Consider the following 24,211-nt stretch of genomic DNA (forward strand, 5'->3'; position numbering starts at 1 on the left):
GTCAAATATTGGCTTTCAAATAACTTCTTGATCATTAAAAAAAATTAAAATTTAAATGGGCTTTCTATTATATTTTCTTAATTTCAAACAAAAAGCATCTTTCTAAATACTAAGTTATCCTGTCTGTTGAATGGTGTACCGGGTTTATAAAAGATCCCTTGCTACTAATGAAAAAATGTAGCAGGTTTCCCCTCTAAGACTATAAATAAAAATGATCAAATGTTATACATCCAATAGCCGATGATTAATAAATCAATGTGCTCCAGTGTTGTTGTTAAACAAAATAGTTCTTTAAACAAACTTTAAATGCTAAGTTAAACCATTGGTACCTTTTAACTGTAGTTACCAAACTCGTATTTAAAAAAAAATCTATTACATTTCAGTGGCTAGTCACCAAAACAGAACCATTTTTTTAATTAATATTTAAAAAAAAATCCATTACATTTTATTGGCTAGTCACCGAAACAACTATTTATTTAATTTATTTTTATTTTAATCCATTACATTTTAGTGGCTAGTCACCGAAACAGAACCATTTCTTTAATTAATATTTTTTTAAAATCTATTACATTTCAGTGGCTAGTCACCTTAATATAACCATTTATTTAATTAAATTTTTTTAATGCATAAAAGTGTAATATCTTATTTGAGAAAACTGTAACTAAGATTGGATTGATATCTGGAATAATGATTTTTAGGAAACTGGAACCAAACCTGAAGGAACTGTCAGTTGCAAATGCAATGCCATAGGGACCTGTCATTTGCATGAAGATGCAGGGAGAGCATATTACTTGTTAATAATAGACGGGGTGATACATTATTGAATTTAATCTAACATTTCACATGCAATCATAACAAAATAGCCATTCAAATTATATGTTTTATTTCAGTTTTGTATAGAAAAATAAATACATATAATAGTACATACAAGAATGTTTTGTGAATGCAACCAATTCATAAGCAATGTGAAGTATTACATATACACATAAGAATAATTTTATAATCTATTTAACATTAGCAAATACATGTTCTATTTATATAATTGTGATATGTTCTTATCAAAATGTTATATTTAGCTTTAAAATCTTAAAACACATATGTTTAATGCTTAAATAGCAGTAACAATATGTATATACAGACAATACTACATGTTAGCACAAAAGCATAGCACCATGAAAAGATTAAAAAAAAGAGAAAAAAAAGTCAACAGAAAGTCCTTTCTATCATTGTCAAGAAGTATAATGTCTTTCTAATTACTGAATCTTATTAAGACTGATTATCCAATAATGATCAGAAAACTATTATTGAAAGGTAATAATTATGAGTGCTATGTAAGTCATAATTAAAAGTTTCACTTGAATGAAAACAAACTGATAATCAAGTACACTGTAATATCAATTTGTAAAATCAGACTGTATCAACTTTCAGACATTATTAGGACATGAAACGAATCGTTGACCATAGCTGGTAAATGGAATCAATTGATTTGCAGTTATTTATTACATACTAATAATGTTTTAAATTATAACTCTCTTTTAATGTTAACTAATATATAACCATGGTGCTTTCAATTTAGTTAATGATACCTTTTTTTTCCAAAAGCAATCACATGAAGCTATTTTTGTACACAATACTGGTACCTAATTGTGTAGAACAAAATAATTACATTGTACTGGTACCAGTATGAATTTAAAAATCAACTGGCACAATTAACCCTGCTTGTGTATCCATCTTGATGTAAAAATGTATCATCATCATGTTGTCTATAAATAATTTATTTTCATTAATGTTCTGGTAGTGTAATCTTTAAAAAAAACTTTTGTTCTACAAAATATGAGATAATTTGTTTGATATCTTTAGGGATAAAAAATTTTTCAACAATTAAGGTAAGTTGTGAATTCATAATCAAGTTTTCTCTCATAGAACTGTGAAAAACATTATAGAGAAGTTACTATCATAAATAGTTGAATTTTTAAATATATAGTTTTAAGCAGAATACTTTTTTTTAAATCATTTTTCTAAAACATGTTTTTTTATGATATTGCACATCTGCATAAAATTAAATTTCAAAAACTACTTTTAATAAACATTTCTAAAAGTACTGTAAATGGATGTCCATTTATGTCGATTTTTATTTTACTGGCCTAAAAGCTGGCAGGTGTAAAATTTTGCATCCCAGTACTGGTTTCAATCCAGTGAGTTTTAAAGGCTTGATCAGCATGGAGTTGTAAGGCCAGGTTCTGTATTCATAAACGTACTAAAGTCAATGTATGATACCTAAATACATACTTAAAATACATAAATAAGTATGATACATTGACTTAAGTACGTTTATGAATACAGAGCCTGGCCACTACGCTGGCTTTTCACTCATTGACTATTAACCATACACTAACAATTAAACATCAACCCCATACCTGGCCAATTATTTATTTCAGCTTAGCATTTTATCAGCAAACTAAATTAAACATAATATTATATTGTGCAAAACATTGACAATTGTATGACAAAAGTACAAGAACCGGTACACACAACATGTCACAGTATATTAATAAATATCACTCTATGAACTGTCTGTGATTGTACATCAGTATAAGTCTCTAGATTACATGATACATGTCACAGCTATCATGATATATCTGTCATTTATTCGACTATAACCACGATCAGGTCATATTTGCTTCCAAATTAGTTATTTTCATTCTCTTTCTCAACAGTTTTTGTTCTCAGTTATTTTATAAACATTTTAGGTCATCATTTCACTTCTATCACATTTATTAACATTAGGTGCAAAAAGAAAAGAAAACAAAGCAAGCATCACCAGTGAGTGTCCTCATGTCAGAAATGTACATTAACATGTGCCTGCTTTTTAGTATCTGATATGCATATACTGTTACCAATCTCATGAAGAATGACTGACAAATAGACAGCTTGTACCGATAAGCCATCTGATAAACACTCAATATCTTAGTAACTTAACTGTGTAACATGGATGCAGAGCTTGTCTTTAACTGGTTTGATGGACTGAATTGCTAAAATGTAGCCAAACTGTATGTCTTGTAATTTTTGGCTTCTGTGATGATGTTCATTGTAGCTAAACTGTAAGTCTTGTAATTTTTGGCTTCTGGAATGATGATCATTGTAGCCAAACTGTTTTTCTTGTCATTTTTGGTTTCTGTGATCATTGTAGCCAAACTGTATGTCCTGTCATAAGAATGTGGAATATATTTCAAATCTTAATTGCAGAATGATAATGTATTTGTATTTGACTTTTTAAACACCATTGCAAACAACAGTCTTATTAACTATGTGTTATATTATCTTGTCATCAATGTATGAAACACATTATTCTGATTGATGACATCTACAGTGTATTAAACTTTAAATAATAAAGTTTTGTTATAGTCTGTCGTCAATATATGAAACATTTTCATTGATGACATGTACAGTGTATTATACTGTACATGATAAATTCATGTTATACTGAGTGCATGAAATACATTCTGAGTTACTGTGTACTATACTGTAAATGATAAATGTGTTTTATACTGTCTGTCATTAGTGTATGAAACACATTATTCTGATTCAGGACATCTGCATCTCGATGATGTTGGCTTCTTGAAAACGTCCTGCCTGAAATTAAATAAACCAATATTACTAGCATTTAAAAGAAAAGGTATTTTTGTATGAACCATAAAACTGTCAAAATAATATTAATGTCTGGATTACATTGACATTTTCTAGTGTTACAGATCAATATATGACCAGAAATCAATGCCGTTAACTCAGTGCTGTCTACTATATACAATTAATGCAATTCATTTCTGCAATCAAATGAAACCAGATGGACACGTAATACCATAAAATTGTTATATAAGAAAACCAAAGTACCAGGTACATGTAATGCTGCAGAAGTATTAAGTAATAAACTTGGGGTCAAACCATAATTAGATATTGATTGATATCTCAGTAAATTCAGACTGTCACAGTAGAAATCACGAGTCCTAGGATTAATGACCAAAATTCTAGGATTCTGCAGTGATAAATTTATAAACTTGAACTCACAGAGGACTTGGTGGTTTGGAGTGGTCAGAAATTGTTGAGTCAGAGACTCCGAGTTAGTCTGTCATTATCTCAGTACAGTGCCATGGCTCAGTTAGTTGATAGCTGGTCAATCACGAAGCTGTTGTTGGACCACCACTGGCCCACTGGCAATATGTCGGGTACAGGGGGAAAAACTGGTTGTTAAGAATAAATAGAATTTCTGGATATTTAAATAATGTTTAGTATCAAACAGGATAATTTCAGTATTGGTCATACTTACAACATTGTCCTTGTAGTCAAGTTTGTGATCACGTGACTGAGACTTGGGCAAGATCATTGAACCTTCAGAAACACCGAACACTGGAGTTCATTTCCTAATCAGTCTCAAAATGTAGCACTATTGTAGCTTTCTTAGTCAAGTTCTGAGAAGTTTACAGTACGACTGTATATATCATGTAATCAGGATTTAGGACGCTACTTTATATTTCATTAGATCCATTTCTGCAAAGTATTTTGAAGTTTGACATAAACACTGGGCAGCTTTCAGTCAATTCATTAACGTAGAGCAACATACTTTCAGAATTAACAACAATCCTTTGAAATTACAGTTCACTTGTACATGAACACTTGATTGATTTGCTTACACAGGATGTTTTGTCAAGAGTGTAGTTTTTTTAAGTGTCAAATTGCATTCATCATAGTAAACTGAGGTACAGGTTATATGCATAATAAAAGTATTTTAAGTGGACAGCATTCTATAGTATTAGAAAGAAGTTTTTCTTTGACACATCAAGAAATTGCACACAATACTGACACCCACAAATTCACATATTCTTTACACAAGAAACAAAAACTTCCTCCAAAAACACAGAAGAATGAAAACGTTGGGGTTTTTTAAAGTAATTATTTATCACACAACTGCATCTTTGAAGAAAAGTTGATCAATCTCCTGTTTGAGATCGTCTGGATTGACTGCACAACCTGTCGCCATTGTCCTGCGATCACTGTCCCTGCCCAGTGACAGATCGGCTCTCCACTGAGAGGCAGGCATGAAGTTTGGGTGTTTTGGCGGACAGTGTGTGTTGGGGGAGCAGTGTGTGCTCTGTGAGCTGAAGGGTTTCCTCTGCGAAGAGAAGGTTGTCAGGTCGTTTGGCGTCTGTGACCTGCCAAACGTGTGCAGAGTGTCCGTCTGTCCGTACTGGTGGGAGCGGGGAGCTGTGTTGTAGTGGAACATGTTGTCAAAAGACTGGGAATGTGAGGGGAACCGATTCTCCGGCGCTCTCAAGTCGTATTCTTTCCTTGGAGTGATGACGGTTTTCTTGTTGTTGCTGTTGCCGTGGTTACGGGGAGGTTTCTTGTCTACTGTAGTAGTGGCTCGTCCACTGCCACCATGGAATGCAGTTGGGTAAAACTGTCGTGCTTCTTCTGAAATAATTAACAACACCAAGTTAGAGACAACACAACTTACAGTTAATGATGTTTGTACAAATACATACATATATCACCATACAGATACCAGCCTCGGTAGTGTAGTAAGTCATCAGACTTAAGGCTGGTAGGTACTGGGTTCATATCCCAATACTGGCTCCAACCCAGAGTTTAATGACTCAATTGGTAGGTTTAAGGCCACTACACCGATTTCTCTCTCACTAACCCAGACAGCCCAGATAGCTGATATGTGTGCCCAGGATGGCGTGCTTGAATCTTACTTGCATATAAGCATGAAAATAAGTATAAACAAAACAAACAATAAACAGCATCCAGATTGAATTGTGTTTGCTTTTGAAAATATCCTCTTTTAAATAGAAATGTCATCAGCTTTGGTGCCATCCATTTGTTTGGTATATAAGCAGAACACAATGGGTTTTAAAGTTAAATAAGAATGGTATGTAATAAATATGGAACATCATTTATAATATTGTTTTCACATCTTATTTTGGAGTTTCTAGATTATGGTAGTCCCACTCCCATGGCTAGTGATATTCAATGTTGGGCTAGTAAATAACTATTATTGACATGCCCAACAGCTAGTGAAAATATTTGATCAAATGTTGCAGTTATGTCTATTTTGTAAATATGAATATCCTGCCCCCACCCACCTCCCAAAGTTAATGTCTTTAAGCTCTATCTCCCCCTTTAGGTGACATAAAATCTGATTATTACTATTATTTAGTAAAGTTGTATTAACTTAAAGTAAACTTGAGCTAGTGAATTTTTAATTGTGGCTAGTAAATTTAAAAAATCACTGATCCCATGGCTAGTAGATTTTATAAAAATTCTAGAAGTCCTGTATTTATTGCACTAATTTATTGATTGTGGTGTATTAGCTCAAACCTGGTGGATGCCAAACTTTTGGTATTTTTTATAGATATAGACTGATAGTCCTTGAAAAAGAAAACACTACATATTTCCATTAGCACAAGGGATCTTTCAAATGCATTTTCCCACAGTCAGGAGAGCATATATCACGGCCTTTGTAAAATGGTCCCAAACTGACTGTAAAGTTTGTAAATAGTTGGAATTTGTGTCTCATAATGTAAATCAATGACCAATAAATAATGTTTTGAATGTAATTTGATTTTGTTTCTTCAATGCCATTAAATATACACCTTTCACAGTACATGTACAAACAAGTTTTTCCGTGAGAATATATATATATATATATATCTTTTTGATGTATAAAACCATGTAAGAAATTTCTGAGATAATCTGGTTTAGAAAATATTGTGCTTTCATTTCTTTTTGATCTTATTATTATCAGATATAAAAAACCAGAGCATGTAAAAATATTTTGCATTAAAATCTGCCAACAAGTTATTCTTAAGAAGATCATATTCATTAGTGAGCAGAAATCATTAATGAGATAATACTTTACAGAACGTGTTGATATTCTTAAAATATTCATCTCATTTATTACGCATATTACTGACAAGTAATTTGATATACTAATAATTAATGTATTTTAAATACTAAGTGTTGATAAGCTCTTTACCAGGCATTCAGTTAGAACATGAATATCTTCAACAGATTTGATACACTAATAATTAATTTAATTTAAATGCCAAGTGTTAATAAGCTCTTTACTAAGTGTTCAATTAAAACGTAAATATCTTCAATGGATTATTCTACCACAAAGTTATTTTAAATATGACTTGTTACCCAAGGTTTTAAGAAAACATTAATACATGTACTAGTAATAAGATGAACCAAGAAGATGAAAGAAAAAAGGAAATTGGTCAAATAAGTCAAACGAAACCAGTTGCTAACTATGTGCATTGCATTCTGCAGTTTTACCTTGTTCTGGCCACTTATTTACTACTGGAGATTTTCGTTAAAGGGACTATGCTGATGTTTTTTAAAACACTATCTTACCGTAGCATGTTTAAAATATAAAGCATTATATGGATAAATACATTTGGAACTACCTTTGGATAAATTATTTCAAATTTTATTTGGTTGTAGGAAGAAATAATAAATTTGTACAACCGAAATTATTTCAGACAAAAATTGATAATGAGATACTACAAAACATTACGATGTCTACAAATGCAATGGTTATACATATCTTCATATTATAAAGAAGAAACTTGTAATTTTAATCATGTTAAAATATTTTAGCATGTTTACTGTGCTCACCCCCCAGGTCAGGGCAGTTGGTGGTGAGATCCTCCTCGCTCCCCCCATGTCCACTGTCACTGGTTCCAGTCTCTGTCTTCTCCTCCAGTTCTGGACGCTTCAGAATCTCCAGCAGGTTGTGAGCCTGAGGCAAAAAGCAAGGATTCCATGACAACAAGGAATTCATGACAACAAGGATTTCATGACAAGGATTTCGTGTCAACAAGGATTTCATCAGAACAAAATGGATTCATCAATGGTGGAATGAATGAATGAATAAGATAATTTAAAATATGAAAATGCAGCTAAGAATTAAGTAAAATAGTTTGACAAATAGATTAAGTCGATATGAAACTAAAGATAAAGTTAATTATAGTCTGTCCCATTCTCCTATAAAGATGTTTTTTGTAAATAATTTTAGTTTGGTTTGACATAAGAAAACAAAGTAAAAGTGTTTTGGAAATAACAAACAAATACTATTTTTGTGTGCAATTTTGAAAACAAGCTCAGAAATAAATAACTAGTGGTAAATTCCATCGTATGAAAAAAAGGCATTCTCTGTGGGAAGGACTATAAATAGCAACATTCATATCTACATATCTTAAACTCAAGACGAACATTTTGATATATCTCTGCTCCACTAATAGTGCATATACCTATATAATCATTAGTTCACAGAATAATCCAAAATGTGATGAATCTACTTAGTAAACTGCTTGTCAACACAAACATCATTCTAATCAATATCATGTAGACTGTGCACCTGCTTTTATTATATTATGTACTGCAATTTGGTCCACAGACATATTTCCATATTTATCCAGTTTTGCATTTATGTTAGCGAAAAAGCGAGGAATATTTGAATGATTTGGCAGTTAATTGTGTAGACAAATGACAACTGACATGTTTATCTCCCTGTGAAGGGAAATATCCCATTATCTTAAGACATACAAACTCGCATTGGAAGATTTGATCCTGATATCACTAAAGTGATTGTTTAAGCTGAATTAGGTTCGATACACATGCATAAAATCTGCCAGATAATTTTACCAGAGAAATGGGCTGGATTAGTACCTCCAACGAAATGACAGAAAGAGATTTTCCTTCTCTTTTATGACATTATCTTGTATCCTGGAGCAGACAGCAATGAATATGAAATTCCTTTTGTTTAAGAAGATGTAGTCAAAACGGCTTTTGCCTTTGACAGCTCTGGAATAAATATTTAGAATCATCTGCCAAGGGAAAGAGATTGCTCTATACCTTTGTGATGCATGCTAATGACAGAATTTGCTACAGCCATCTGCCATATTACTATTGCTTTTTGTATCTATACTGCCTTCAGTGAAAAATTGGTTGTTATTTCCTTTTACTTCAGGGTTCCATGATCTGTATACTGAAGGCCATGGTAAGTGTTATAATGTCTGAAAAAGACTGTATATAAAATACCTCATGCAGCTAGTTTGTCACTAATCAAAACACAGTAGCCTATGTGGCAGCTATGGGTTTCTTCTTTCATTTTATATAATAAAATTTAAAATATCATACACACCTAATAGCCTAACAAACCTTTGTTTCATAGTGTGATAGGTATGACCTAAAATTGTATATTTTCCCAAGCTACATGTTAGAGCTGGGCGGTATACTGTATATACCGTTCGGTATCGGTATCATGTTAATACCAATTTACTATACTGAACAAATTTCGAAATATCAAAATTTGGGTATTGAAAAATGTTATCCGCCAAGGTAAAACACTAATAATATATCTCATGAATGCAAAATAGCTGAAAAAAAAGAGAGATGAGGGCCTTGTGTATGGAATTTAATTTTATTTAGATGAAATTAGCGGTTGAGACTTAACTCGGGCATGCATCTAAAGCCAAGTATACCGCTCAATATCATTATCAGCATTGTATCAATACTGAATACCATACTGATACCGAGGTACATCACCCTAAAAATACTGATACCGATACGGAACCTGAAATTTCAATACCGCCCAGCTCTACTACAAATACACCTGTCTAACCAGCTATACTTCCATCAGCCACTTGTTAACATACTATTTCTGTTACGATTCAAATCCACCATAAAAACAGATTCACAGTTCAGTGTTCTATAACTACATAGTAATATTGGTCAGTGATGTATGGCAGCTCACTTTTGCCATCAAATTTATAGCTCTACCTCGTGTTGTCCCCAGTGTTTGTCGGGGTTTGTCTGTAGAGGTATATCTTTCTCCATTGGCTGGTAAGAGTTCTTATGCAGTTCCAGGGTATCCTGAAAACAAGATGTTATATGTTTAATACCATACAAGACCATTGAGATTAGTAAAATTATGACTTTGTAGAAACACAGTTGCACTTTCTCTTTTTTCTTTTAAGATATTTCCTCAAAAGAATTCTTATTTCATTCTGCTCTTTATTTTGCTACTTATCCTAAATATCTTATGTTTCCAGCCTCAAAACTGTGGAAGTTATGAACTTTTGAAGGCTGGATGTAGGGTCGTGGCTATTTTAAGAAAATCGAGTTTGAAATTTTCATTATGTATTGAGTAGTTTCCTTAGCAACAGATTTAAATGTACCAATCTTTACCACATTTGGCACAAGAGCAAATTCTGAAAACATTAGTCAAATTCCGAAAATAGGTCATGCCGCCCAACTGAATGTGAAAATTGATGCAACGTAAAAGGAATAAAATTTATTTTAAACATACATGTATTTATTCAACTTTTTAGAGCAATACAATACAATACAAATACACCAGAGTTTAATGCTTAATGATTTAATGAGTAGCCAATGTAGCAGCAGGTTACCTCTTTAAATATCTATTAAACAAGTGTCACAGTAACCTATTCTAGACAGCAAATACCCAATGTAAAAAGTGCTGAGGTGGCATTCCTTTCCCTTTGATCTAAATACTGATAGCATTGATAGTGATAATTGATAGTGATAATTAATAATGAGAGAAATGTGCATGTGGTGTATTCTGCACATACATGTTGAACATCATCAGTCTGCAAATTCAACATGACAAGTACAAATATAAAAGATTTCAGACTGAAGGTGCGACACACTCTCAATGTATTCAGTGCAGTGATTATTGGCAAAGTTACTGCCGTACTTTTGTTTGAACATCACACAGAGAGAGCTTTATCAAGAGCTTAATGTACCCAAGTCCATACACACTACCATAGAATTCAGTGGAAGTCAATAATTGAAATGAGCCAAGGTTTATAACGCTTTTCTTTGAAGTTCGACTTTATTATTTCACATAATGCTGTTAAGGCAATGAATGTGTCATATAAGCATCTTGTGTTCCACAAGAAAATGTAATTAAGCATTTCACATTTAAGCCAAAAAAACATCAAAGTGGGTTTTACTACCAATGATGTAATTGCACATTACACATGTACCTCTGGGCTGCATTTTTCAATAAAACATTTTTATCAATGAAAGTAAAGTTTGTTTTATTTAATGACGCCACTAGAGCAGATTGATTTTTTTATCTTATCATCGGTTATTGGACGTCAAACATAGTCATTCTGACACTGGTTTTTTGAGAGGAAACCCGCTGTCACCACATAGGCTACTCTTTTACGACAGGCAGCAAGGTATCTTTTATTTGCGCTTCCCACAGGCAGGATAGCACAAACCATGGCCTTTGTTGAACCAGTTATGGATCACTGGTCGGTGCAAGTGGTTTACACCTACCCATTGAGCCTTGTGGAGCACTCACTCAGGGTTTGGAGTCGGTATCTGGATTAAAAATCCCATGCCTTGACTGGGATCTGAACCCAGTACCTACCAGCCTGTAGACCGATGGCCTAACCACGATGCCACCAAGGCCGGTTTTTATCAATGACTACTAATATTGAATTTGTCATTATAGTGAATGACTGAATAGCATTTAAATAATTAATGTATCAAAATCACAAAATGCATGTACATGTAATAAAATATGCTTCAATAAATAGATGATAAATTATTAAATCTGTTAATCAGTAGATCTACATGAGGGCGCGTGCATTCACTGGTTTAAGACATATGTGATTTGCACCTGCTTCTGTCCACAACATTTACAATTCCTCACAAAAAAAGAAGAGATAACTATTTGAGGTTAATCCTTTAAGTGAATGACTAAAGACTTATTTTCAAAAGTGTATGCAAATTTAGCAGACATTGGTAACTCAGAAATCATGTGACATTGTCAGCTGTCGACAAGATCAAGGATGTCAAGTGGCTGCAGGTGTACTGCTAACATTCATCTTTGATGTAAAAACAAAATCTAAATATCTATTAAAATGCAATATAAAAGTCAATGTTGTTTAATTAAAATTTCATCATATATGGCTACATTTTGAGGGGAAGTACGTGAACTAATTTGGTTTTTAAGAACCATGGACAAAATACTATGTTGCTAAGACCCCCTACACACACACACACACAAACACCAATAATTTCATGACATCCAATTTGACACTATTTCAATCATTACACATTGCCATTGCTGACAAATTGATGATACAGAACTTCACATACATTGTTTTTGCTTCCTGTTTATTGCACAAGTTTATTTTGTGCAAGAATATATACCACAAGACCACGTAGCGGTCGTGTGGTATGTTCTTTCGCTAAATAAATGAGTGCAATAAAAAGGAAGTGAAAACAACATATGTGAAGTTCTGTATTTATTACATACCTACTTTTATGTTTTACAAAAACAGTTTTTAATTTAACGTCATAACAACACTTTGTTAAATCTTTGATCAAAACTCCTTTCATGGATTTACTTAACATTAAGAATCATACTCTTCTGCCGTAATACTCTGCTGACGTAATTTGTAAATCAATTATGACGTCAGTAAGAAAAAGGCGTTAATGCCAGTGAAACTAAAAAGGGAATTTCCCATTTAAAAGTTCCGATCCAGATCACACACATGTGCAATACAAAATAAATTTATTACATGGTTTCAAAATGTCTTTATCACTATAGTAAGATTGAATAGGTATGTAATAAAATAATATACAGTATTGTGGACTTACTGTCTGTGAGTCGTTTGGATTGCGGAAGGTTGTAAAGGAAGCAATACCAGATGAGCCACTTATGTTGTGAACATCTTTCTCCTCCTCCAGGGAAAAGCTCACTTCCTTCTTCTTCTTCAGTCCATCCTTGTTTTCATTGGAATCTGTTGACACCGAAGAAAAACTTCCTCTTTTGCCACCAAACATTTTCTCTTCTTCACCCTTGAGCATCACCACACTGGCATGTTGGCGTTCTCGGTCAATGTGCTTGATCATGCATATTGTTGTGACAATTGCAATGGTGAGAACAGATGTCACTGAGACTAGGATTATAACAACAAGCATGTTGGGGTCACCATCACCAGAAACTGCTGTTGAATTTTGTCCAGGCACTATGATGTTGAGAACAATGTGGGATGTCTGCACGGGGCTACCATCATCACTTATAAAGATAAGAAGCTTATACAATCCAGCATCAGCTTTTTCTATATTCTCTGCAACACTAAGCACTCCAGTTTCACGATCAAGCTCAAAAAGCTTCTTCTTGTTGCCCCTTCTTATCTGATATGCAAGTTTAGCATTTAGATCATCACTGTCATATGCCTTGATTGTTATCAAGACAGTTCCAGGCTTTGTTCCTGCTGACACAGTGATTGTATTGTTGTCTTCAGTGGGCACAGTTATTGTCGGTTTATGATCATTAGCATTTAATATGACGACAGTCACATTCGCACTGTCAGTAAAACTTGGAACCTGTGGGTCTTGTACGAAAACAGTGAAGTTGAACATCACATCAACCTCGTGGTCAAACTTACGTGAAGTGGTGAGCCTCCCAGCCCAAGGATCCAGTGAGAAAAGATCCTCAACGTTGGAATCAGCAGATATGGAAAAGAGGTAGTTGTTGTATTTGGGTTGGTCCAGATCAACTGCAGTAATATTGCCAACTTCAAAGCCAACATGTTTGTTTTCTGGAAGGTAAAATGTGAAATGATGCTTAGTAAACTTGGGTGGTTGATCATTTTGATCATCAACAGTGATGATTACTTCAGCTGATGATGACTTTGGACTGTCTCCATGATCTGTTGCAATTACATGAAATCGAAATTCAGTTTCCTTCTCTCTATCAATGACCTTCCCAGCTTTGATGATTCCCAAATCAGGGTCAATAGTAAATGAAGACTTGGCTTTGCTGTCTAAAGAGTATGTCAGGCGACCATTTTCCAAACTGTCCCAGTCTGTTGCTGTTGTTCGAAGAATCTCTTCTCCAATAGCATTGTTTTCAATAATGCTTCCAGTAAACAGACTTTTACTGAAGATGGGGGTGTTGTCATTCTCATCAAGAACTGTCACAATAAAACTGGTAGAATTTGACAGTGGAGGATCTCCTTTGTCCGTACATGTAATGGTAACCTTAAGAGAAGGTGTTGTCTCATGATCAAGTCGTTGATTTAAGATGATCTTAAAGATGTTGTCAATGTTGTCGTAAAACTTCTCCAGTGCAAAATGATCATCGTCCATTCGACAGTCAAACTGAGCATTTCTACCACTATCACCATCAGATACAGAAACATGGGCAATGAACTTTCCTGTTTCCATTCCCTCTGGAATGTCAGCACCTTCTGGGGCTAAGTTGATGCTGATATGGGGTGCATTGTCATTGACATCAACAATGTTGATGATGACAGCTGCTAGAGAAGGTAGTGGTGGTGTACCATGATCTCGTGCTTCAATCATAAACTGGAACTGTTTATCAACTTCATAATTTATGGGTCCCTTGGCCAAAACTTTGCCAGACTTGGAGTCAATAGAGACAGCTTTTCTAATTTTATCTGAAACACGAGAACTGAAGTGATAGGAAATTTTCCCATTTTCATTTGCATCTTGGTCCACAGCAGACACTGTTAAAATGGTAGCATTAATAGGGTAGTTCTCTGGAATGCTCACAGTGTATGTTGCCTGTAAGAAAGCTGGCCGATTATCATTGTAGTCTGTGATGGATATGTTCACTGTCACAGATCCGGTCTTCTGAGGGTATCCACCATCTTTGGCAACAATAATCACTTGAAAAAAGTCTCTAGTCTCACGATCCAATTTATGTTTAACTACCAAACCTAAATCTGAAGTACCATCGTAGTTTTTTATGACTTTAAGTCCAAAAATTCCATTCACAGGTACAATGTCATAGGACATTACAGAATTGTTGACTCCAGTGTCTTTATCTACAGCACCACTTGTGAGCAGAATGTGATTCACAGGCACGGACTCTGAGACTGATATGCTGACTGATTCTTGAGGAAACATTGGTGGATTATCATTCAAATCATTCAGGATGATTTTAACCTGATACAGTTCTTTCAGATCATATATGTTTCTTCTGGCATCTCTTATATACACAGCTATGTCTATATTCATAAGACACTTTTCTTTAAATGGACACACTTTTTCTCTGTCAATTTTTCTGGTTGTTCGAATGGTGCTAGTCTTTTCATCTATGGTAAAGAACCGAACAAAAGGATTTCCAGTGGTGAAAAATGTAAACTTCAATCTCCGGAATTCTTCTTCTGGTACACTTCCATACAAAAGCGCATCCCGAGCCACATTTCCCACAAATGTTCCTTTGTCTTGCTCTTCATATAAGTGATATGTGATGGTGTTTTCTTGACTGCGACACAACAGGATTAAAGTCAAACATAGGTATAAAAAAATCACAGTACGACTCTCTGCCATGTTGACCAACAAAAAATACTCTGAGAATCTCTATATAGAATTCATGATAATTGTTTCAGACATCACATTGATGCAAGTCTTGGAGAAGGAAGAAAATGTTCAGTGATTCAGACTGATTTTAACACCATGATCAAATTACGTGCAAATCAAACTGAACATGGTCCAGTGGATTAGTTCTTGGCAATCTCGTTTGTGTGGCTGCTCTAATCTTGTGTAGACTCTTTGCAACAAAAGGTGGATAAATCAATCAGCCCTTGACCACTTCATTCTGGCTAGTCTTGACACCAAGCTGAAAGAAGAATGACAACCATGAGAATTGACAAAACAAAATCAAAAATATTTCCAAAAATCGATTTAAAAAGACCATTGCTGATTCTTCATGGGGATTTTAAAATGCAATTTATCAATGTATCTGTTATTCAAATAAATAATTTTAACAAATTAATAAAAAGGCAAAGTAATTACTTAGTTAATTTTAATTTCAGAAATGTGGTCTCCATCCAAAATACATATTTAATATACATGTTTCTACAAAATAAACTGATACAATTTTTTTTTTATAAAATACATAATTTTCTCCATTAAACACATTTTCATTGACCAGTTTTGTCCAGAATCATATTTATTATTATGTTTTATTCTCATGATAAATAAATTATCACAGATATATGTGTGGAGTACAAAACTTATCACACCTATATGGGGAATAAAACAATTCACAACTTCCACACAACATACACTCATGTCATAATCTCCACTGCTCTAAATCACGTTCCTAATCTGTGAATATTCTGAATCTTGGATCAATATACACATATACATGGTTTAATACTTTATCTAAATGTGGCAAATGATCATGAAAAACAAGCTGACAATATCTACTGTTTTACCAGCTTAAATGAGATTTTCAAGTAATGAAGTTGTAAGACGCTGATGACAGAGAACAAGCAGCAAAATGCTTTTTAACTGCAGTATTGTGTGCCAACACCGATATAGACTGTTTCTACCAATCTGCCATTAATGACAGGCATTATAAAATGTGACAAAAGTGTTTTCTTCTGTCTCGGTCCATCAGCTTTCTAATCAATGCATCTTCCTCACAGACCGGATGATAACATTAGTACATTTTATACCGCTGGATCAGGCCAGCGTAAATTAGTCTCTGTAGGGAGTGCATTCAATATGTCATCAACTAGACTATAACATTCACAATTACAAGACTCTGCTGTTGTTAATTAATCAATGGGAAATTAATCAATTACTCACTGCCAAGAGACAATTACGGGTGATAAAAATTAAATCCCAGAACATTACATGTGATTGGAGAAGCTATCCACAATGAGTTCACAGCAGCGGATAGTTGTAATGGCCCATCCAATCACTGAGAATTAGAACTTTATAAACTTGAGAGATAAGCCTTCTTCAATACCATTTTAAAATGTGATTAATCTGAAGAAAAAAAAATAGCAATATCTGCTCTAGATTTTTAAACAGATTTATTTGTGATGTCAATTACCAGTACATATATGTAATTATGTTATTGTCGGCCTAAAAATCTCAAATGATTACATTTAACAATGACATTGGCGGGATCAGTAGACAAAAAATAACACCAGCAAATCTAAAAACTCCATATGGTTACACAATGTATCTCCTAATTTAATTTAACAATGCCGGACTATCAAAAAACAATAAAATGTTATAAAACAGATGCACCAAGTTTGACATTATTATTCCATTTATGATGTAAATGTTACACACAAACTGTTCATGAACTAAAGTAGTTCTCTTGGGACTACCTTTCTAATACACGTATTAACATTAGCTGATTTACTATGTGTTCAAAACAACCGTTGACATTTAAAAAGTTGTCTGCATTTTTATAAATTAAATGTTCAATCAATCCTGAAATAATGGAAGCAAATTTTCATCTGTTCATCTCCCAGTGTTTATGGGCAGTGAGTTGGTTTGAACAATATGTGTAGCTCTATCATCTCCCTGGTTAGCAGTATTTGTAGGGCAGTGAGTTGGTTTGGACAATATGAGTAGCTCTATCATCTCCCTGGTTAGCAGTATTTGTAGGGCAGTGAGTTGGTTTGGACAATATGAGTAGCTCTATCATCTCCCTGGTTAGCAGTATTTGTAAGGCAGTGAGTTGGTTTGGACAATATGAGTAGCTCTATCATCTCCCTGGTTAGCAGTATTTGTAAGGCAGTGAGTTGGTTTGGACAATATGAGTAGCTCTATCATCTCCCTGGTTAGCAGTATTTGTAGGGCAGTGAGTTGGTTTGGACAATATGAGTAGCTCTATCATCTCCCTGGTTAGCAGTATTTGTAGGGCAGTGAGTTGGTTTGGACAATATGAGTAGTGCTGTCATCCCCCTGGTTAGCAGTATTTGTAGGGCAGTGAGTTGGTTAGACAATGAGTAGCTCTATCATCTCCCTGGTTAGCAGTATTTGTAAGGCAGTGAGTTGGTTTGGACAATATGAGTAGCTCTATCATCTCCCTGGTTAGCAGTATTTGTAGGGCAGTGAGTTGGTTTGGACAATATGAGTAGCGCTATCATCTCCCTGGTTAGCAGTATTTGTAGGGCAGTGAGTTGGTTTGGACAATATGAGTAGCGCTATCATCTCCCTGGTTAGCAGTATTTGTAGGGCAGTGAGTTGGTTTAGACAATATGAGTAGCTCTATCATCTCCCTGGTTAGCAGTATTTGTAGGGCAGTGAGTTGGTTTAGACAATATGAGTAGCGCTATCATCTCCCTGGTTAGCAGTATTTGTAGGGCAGTGAGTTGGTTTAGACAATATGAGTAGCGCTATCATCTCCCTGGTTAGCAGTATTTGTAGGGCAGTGAGTTGGTTTAGACAATATGAGTAGCGCTATCATCTCCCTGGTTAACAGTATTTGTAAGGCAGTGAGTTGGTTAGACAATGAGTAGCTCTATCATCTCCCTGGTTAGCAGTATTTGTAAGGCAGTGAGTTGGTTTGGACAATATGAGTAGCGCTATCATCTCCCTGGTTAGCAGTATTTGTAGGGCAGTGAGTTGGTTTAGACAATATGAGTAGCTCTATCATCTCCCTGGTTAGCAGTATTTGTAGGGCAGTGAGTTGGTTTGGACAATATGAGTAGCGCTATCATCTCCCTGGTTAGCAGTATTTGTAGGGCAGTGAGTTGGTTTGGACAATATGAGTAGCGCTATCGTCTCCGTGGTTAGCAGTATTTGTAGGACAGTGAGTTGGTTTGGACAATATGAGTAGCGCTATCATCTCCCTGGTTAGAAGTATTTGTAGGGCAGTGAGTTGGTTTGGACAATATGAGTAGCTCTATCATCTCCCTGGTTAGCAGTATTTGTAGGGCAGTGAGTTGGTTTGGACAATATGAGTAGCTCTATCATCTCCCTGGTTAGCAGTATTTGTGGGGCAGTGAGTTGGTTTGGACAATATGAGTAGCTCTATCATCTCCCTGGTTAGCAGTATTTGTGGGGCAGTGAGTTGGTTTGGACAATATGAGTAGCGCTATCATCTCCCTGGTTAGCAGTATTTGTAGGGCAGTGAGTTGGTTTGGACAATATGAGTAGCTCTATCATCTCCCTGGTTAGCAGTATTTGTAGGGCAGTGAGTTGGTTTGGACAATATGAGTAGCTCTATCATCTCCCTGGTTAGCAGTATTTGTAGGGCAGTGAGTTGGTTTGGACAATATGAGTAGCTCTATCGTCTCCCTGGTTAGCAGTATTTGTAGGGCAGTGAGTTGGTTTGGACAATATGAGTAGCGCTATAATCTCCCTGGTTAGCAGTATTTGTAGGGCAGTGAGTTGGTTTGGACAATATGAGTAGCTCTATCATCTCCCTGGTTAGCAGTATTTGTAGGGCAGTGAGTTGGTTTGGACAATATGAGTAGCTCTATCATCTCCCTGGTTAGCAGTATTTGTAGGGCAGTGAGTTGGTTTGGACAATATGCGTATAGCGCTATCAAAGGTAGACGTACTGGAACACAGAGAAATTCTGTTGGCAGCGTGGTTACCCTGTTCATAGTCAATGACATGGCTTCATTATCTTCCATCTCTGATACAATTAAATACCAAAATCAATACTGTTACATTACCAGAGTTAAACAGTGAAAACAAAAACATTGATTAGGAAAGTAAAATGATTGTATGAACAAAATAATATTAAACGTTCAATAGACTACGGTATACACAATATGTACTATATATATACACACACTGTTATGTATCGGAAATCAATGACTGCTTGCATAAACCGAATGTCACTTTCTGGGTTAAAGTGCAAAATAATTTAATGAGTTTACAGAATTAATGAATAAAATACAGATGATTTCTTGTTATAGGTTTAAGGTAGCACTAAACCAAATAATTTCCAGCTGGGTCAAAGTTCGAGGTGCACCAAACTTTTGATAGAGAAGTTAACACCACAAGTCCTGTGATTGGTTATAAATGTGAGTGTGTTGTTGTAAAAAGGAATTAGTTTCATCTGGGAATAAAAATGTATTCAGTTTTATTTGATCTAGTACCACTGTGTCAAGTAGCCGTGTGCTTGGAACATGTATGGGGTACCTGTAAAAAGTTTTTGCGAAACTAGGGGTGTTGTAGAAACATCTGGTTATAACGAAAATGAGCCATGAAAGGTACCATTTTCTGCAGTTAATACTTTGAGGTAGGGGTTGTAGTACTGATATTTATAGGTCATAGTTTGGTTGATATATTGCACATAGTGTTTTTAAACACAAACGTTAACGTGGTCACCTATGGGATTTTATTCGGTATAGTCCAACCTTAAGAAACCTGCAACAGACCTTCCATGACAAGAAAACTGGGTAGCTCGGTACAAGCTATGAATAATCTAGAACGTGTGGGTAAGACCATACCATGTGAGCACGTACATCAAAGACACACACTGAAACTAAATAACATGGGAATCATCTATTAATCATGCATGGACAGGGATTACCTTTTAGTACACAGTGTATTTTCATTAGTGAATAACAAGATTAAAAACAAATAATAGCCGATTTGAAAGTGCCGTTTTGCAATTAACACATCGCAGTGTTCTTTTCTTCTCTGCATAATTCATTTCAAGTTTTGGTGCATCAAAGAAAATGCTTTTGATTGCATGAAACCTCAAAGGCAAAAGTTCCAATTATGCAACACGTGTTCTATTTAATCTCTGATTTTAGCTTCAAACTAACAGCTTTAATTATTAGTAATCATTTGAGGTACTAAGTTTGTTTGTTTGTTTGTTTGTTTGTTTTGTTTAACAACACCACTAGAGCACATTGATAATTAGGACTTAAACATTTAAGAACACAGTTTAAGACTATTTCTATAGAAAGTAAATCATTATGTGAAAAACATTTATTTTTATTTAATTGAAAGTAATGTTAAAATTACAATAAAGCTCAAATTTTAAATTGTTTACAATACAAGTTCTGTCTATTGAAAAACTGGGTTTTTTTTATTTAATTGAAAGTAATGTTAAAATTACAATAAAGCTCAATGTTTAAATTGTTTACAATACAAGTTCTGTCTATTCATTGAAAAACTGTTTTTTAATTTAATTGAAAGTAATATTAAAATTACAATAAAGCTCAATGTTTAAATTGTTTACAATACAGGTTCTGTCTATTCATCCAGATATTTAATCACAATCAACATTCCTGATGTCTTCAAGTCTTGCTGCATTGTTGTTTTTTATTGGGGTTTTTTTATTTTTTTAAATTTTATTTTCCTTTTAAAAATACACATCCACACACAAAGGTAATAATTAATGACTCTTAGTTGAAAAACAGGTCCTTTAATAAATTACCATGCATGCAACCTCTGCAATTAAGAAAATGTCCACAGCAAAAAAAACATGCTATTGAAAAAAAAAACCTGAATACAATCCAAGGCAAAAAAAAATGCCATGGAGAACTAAAAACTGCACAGTAATCTCCACGGCATTGCTGATAGCCATGGGCAATTTCAGGGGTTAAGTGCTGGTTCTAGGTGATTTTGTGGCACAGACAGTACCGAGTCGCTGAATGTTTTACTGACAGAAAAGATAATTATCAGCAGAATAACCTCTGTAAAGTGGAACAAAACAATGAAAACAGATTATTAAAAAACAAACAATATACACCGAATTAATTTATTTTAGTAATATAACCATTTTAAATGGTGACAGTACTGACTAGCTAGGTACCTTCACCCAACAGTACATGGGATTACAGCTGTCTTGCCCATGGTGAGATTACACAGGTAACATTGACTGGCTGACTCCTCATGCAAGAGGTCCAAGATTCATTGGGCTATTTCTCGTTCCAGCCAGTGCACCACGACTAGTATATCAAAGGCTATGGTATGTGCTACTAATGGAAAATTGTAGCGTTTTTCTTCTCTATGACTGTGGCAAAATGACCATATGTTTGACATCCAATAGCCGATGATTAATAAATCAATTATCTCTAGTGGTGTCGTTAAACAAAACAAACTTTTTCTAAGATCCAAAAATGAATATTGCCAAGAGAACTGATAATCTGATATGGAATTCCCTCCATCATTCTCCAATTAAAATGTGTTTTGTAATACAATTTAGTGAGGTTTGGTATCCTAACTGAATGAAATTTTCATTTATAATACCGGTACCTATTGAGAGAAATAAGGTCTTGTACCAGTAATCAATAACAATATGTCTTCACAGCCTGAAACATTATGGAATACACATACATGTATATATAGCATGACGAAGACAAGAAAAGTGCTAAACGAGTTCAGTCTAAGTAAGCTTTGGCAATTGCAGTTATGTTACATTAACTGTAGCCAGAAATATTTTGCAGCCAAGCTAAGCTCATTAAAACTCTTTGAAGACAACAGACAAAGAGTAGCTGTCATATTTCACAGCTGATGTTCTTCCTTCAAACACAGGCAACATCAAACAGTGCTGTGTGATGGTGTAACATTCTGTTATAAATCAGTGTAACACCAATTAAAATATCTCACCAGGCCTATGCTCTATTTCTAGTAGTCACACATTTTGTGTATAATATAATCTTACCAGGCCTATGCTCTATTTCTAGTATAGTCACACATTTTGTGTATAATATAATCTTACCAGGCCTATGCTCTATTTCTAGTAGTCACACATTTTGTGTATAATATAATCTTACCAGGCCTATGCTCTATTTCTAGTATAGTCACACATTTTGTGTATAATATAATCTTACCAGGCCTATGCTCTATTTCTAGTAGTCACACATTTTTGTATAGAATTGTAGTAATTGTTAAGACAATTCATTTTTTTTACATCAGTACCAGTTGAAGTAAACCCATAGCTGATTTGTTTCAGTGCTAATATACATGAACATCATTAACATTTCATTTAGGTTTTAGTGATGACAGTTAGTCTACTGGATAATAGTTTTTCTGTTGGCAGAACTCATATTCTAGTACTCAAAACTTGTTTTGTTTCTTATGATGTGTCAAATGAACTAAATTAAGCCATTAAAATTATTTAATTTAGACTGTTATAAGGAATCATGTAAAAGGAACACATATACACACACAACACACACCCAGACACACACAACACACACACAACACACACGCATACACACACATACACATAACACACACACATACAGAACACACAGACACAGACAGACAGACAGACAGACACACACACAGACACAGACAGACACACACCACACACACACTAACACACACACAACTCATACACACACACACACAAACACAACACACACACAACACAACACAACACAACACAACATAAACACAACACAACATAACACAACACAACACCACACACACACATTAAACATGGATTTTTAGTGTAATGACTCTCATTTTTCACATTAATATTATTATCACATTAATTTCAGGACCTCCAGTATATCAGAGCCTTATTTAAACTGACAGCTTGACAACTGAATTCATAAAGAAAGTACTGGTTTAACATCACATATTGATCATCTTTCAGCCTGTTTTTATATGCTTCAAAATATCCATTTTAAATTTAATGTACAAATTATTAAGATTAATTCCGTCCTTTTTTTACGTACTCTGAAACACATTCTAATGGGACATTAACCATGTCAAAGATATGATCAATAATGAATACAGCAGAAAACCAAACAAGCTCAGCATTAACTTGTGGACTTTCAGGTGCAATTATCATCTTGAGACACATTGTGAAAATACATAATGCATTTTTCAGAGGTTTTCAAAACACACTGGGACCAATATAAATCCATTAACTTGCAGTTGGAGAGTTCTTTAAAAAAAAATCTACATATGGCTTGAAGAACATTGCACTAACATCCACTGTATACTCGGTAGTGATTTTCTCTCAAAACCTCCCAAAATAGGTAGAGCAAAGCCTACAAATGAAGCACATATATATTTACTTGCTCATCTTCCCATCTGTCATGTGACTCTGTAAATATTTAACATTCATTTGTTTCTTCAGATGATTGAAAATTATTTCTTGTCTAGTATATTTTAATGGATTTTTTTTTTTTTTTTTTTTCAGTTCTGCAGTCTGATTGAAATAAAAAGACAAAAATAGCATGTGAATTAATTAGATGCAAGTGATCTGTAACATACAAGAGACATCCTGTGTGTGGGATGGTGCATATAAAAGGTCCCTTGCTACTAATGGCCTCGGTGGCGCAGTGGTTAAGCCATTGGACTACAGGCTGGTAGGTTTCACAGCCCAGTACCGGCTCCAACCCAGAGCAAGTTCTTAAGGGCTCAGTGGGTAGGTGTAAGGCCACTACACCCT

The 24,211-nt window shown here is 34.5% G+C and overlaps 1 protein-coding gene across 4 annotated transcripts in view; it reads right to left on the reverse strand.

Moving 5' to 3' along the window:
• Positions 1-872: 872 nt before the first annotated feature.
• LOC121374909 (protocadherin-11 Y-linked-like) overlaps positions 873-24,211 on the reverse strand; it is a 77,859-nt gene continuing 54,520 nt past the window's right edge. For 2 of the 4 annotated variants that reach the window (XM_041502037.1, XM_041502038.1), the window contains 5 exons: positions 12,706-15,700; positions 9,847-9,939; positions 7,672-7,804; positions 4,325-5,469; positions 873-3,633 (listed from right to left, as the gene is read on the reverse strand). In XM_041502037.1, coding sequence (XP_041357971.1) covers positions 4,955-5,469; positions 7,672-7,804; positions 9,847-9,939; positions 12,706-15,411 — 3,447 coding nt within the window. In that variant the 5' untranslated portion in view covers positions 15,412-15,700 and the 3' untranslated portion in view covers positions 873-3,633; positions 4,325-4,954. Of the gene's footprint in view, positions 3,634-4,324; positions 5,470-7,671; positions 7,805-9,820; positions 9,940-12,705; positions 15,701-24,211 lie in introns of those variants that run through there. The other 2 variants (XM_041502039.1, XM_041502041.1) reach the window with 2 other exon arrangements.

This window comes from Gigantopelta aegis, chromosome 6 (assembly GCF_016097555.1).
Source record: "Gigantopelta aegis isolate Gae_Host chromosome 6, Gae_host_genome, whole genome shotgun sequence".
Classification (NCBI taxonomy): Eukaryota; Metazoa; Mollusca; class Gastropoda; order Neomphalida; family Peltospiridae; genus Gigantopelta; species Gigantopelta aegis.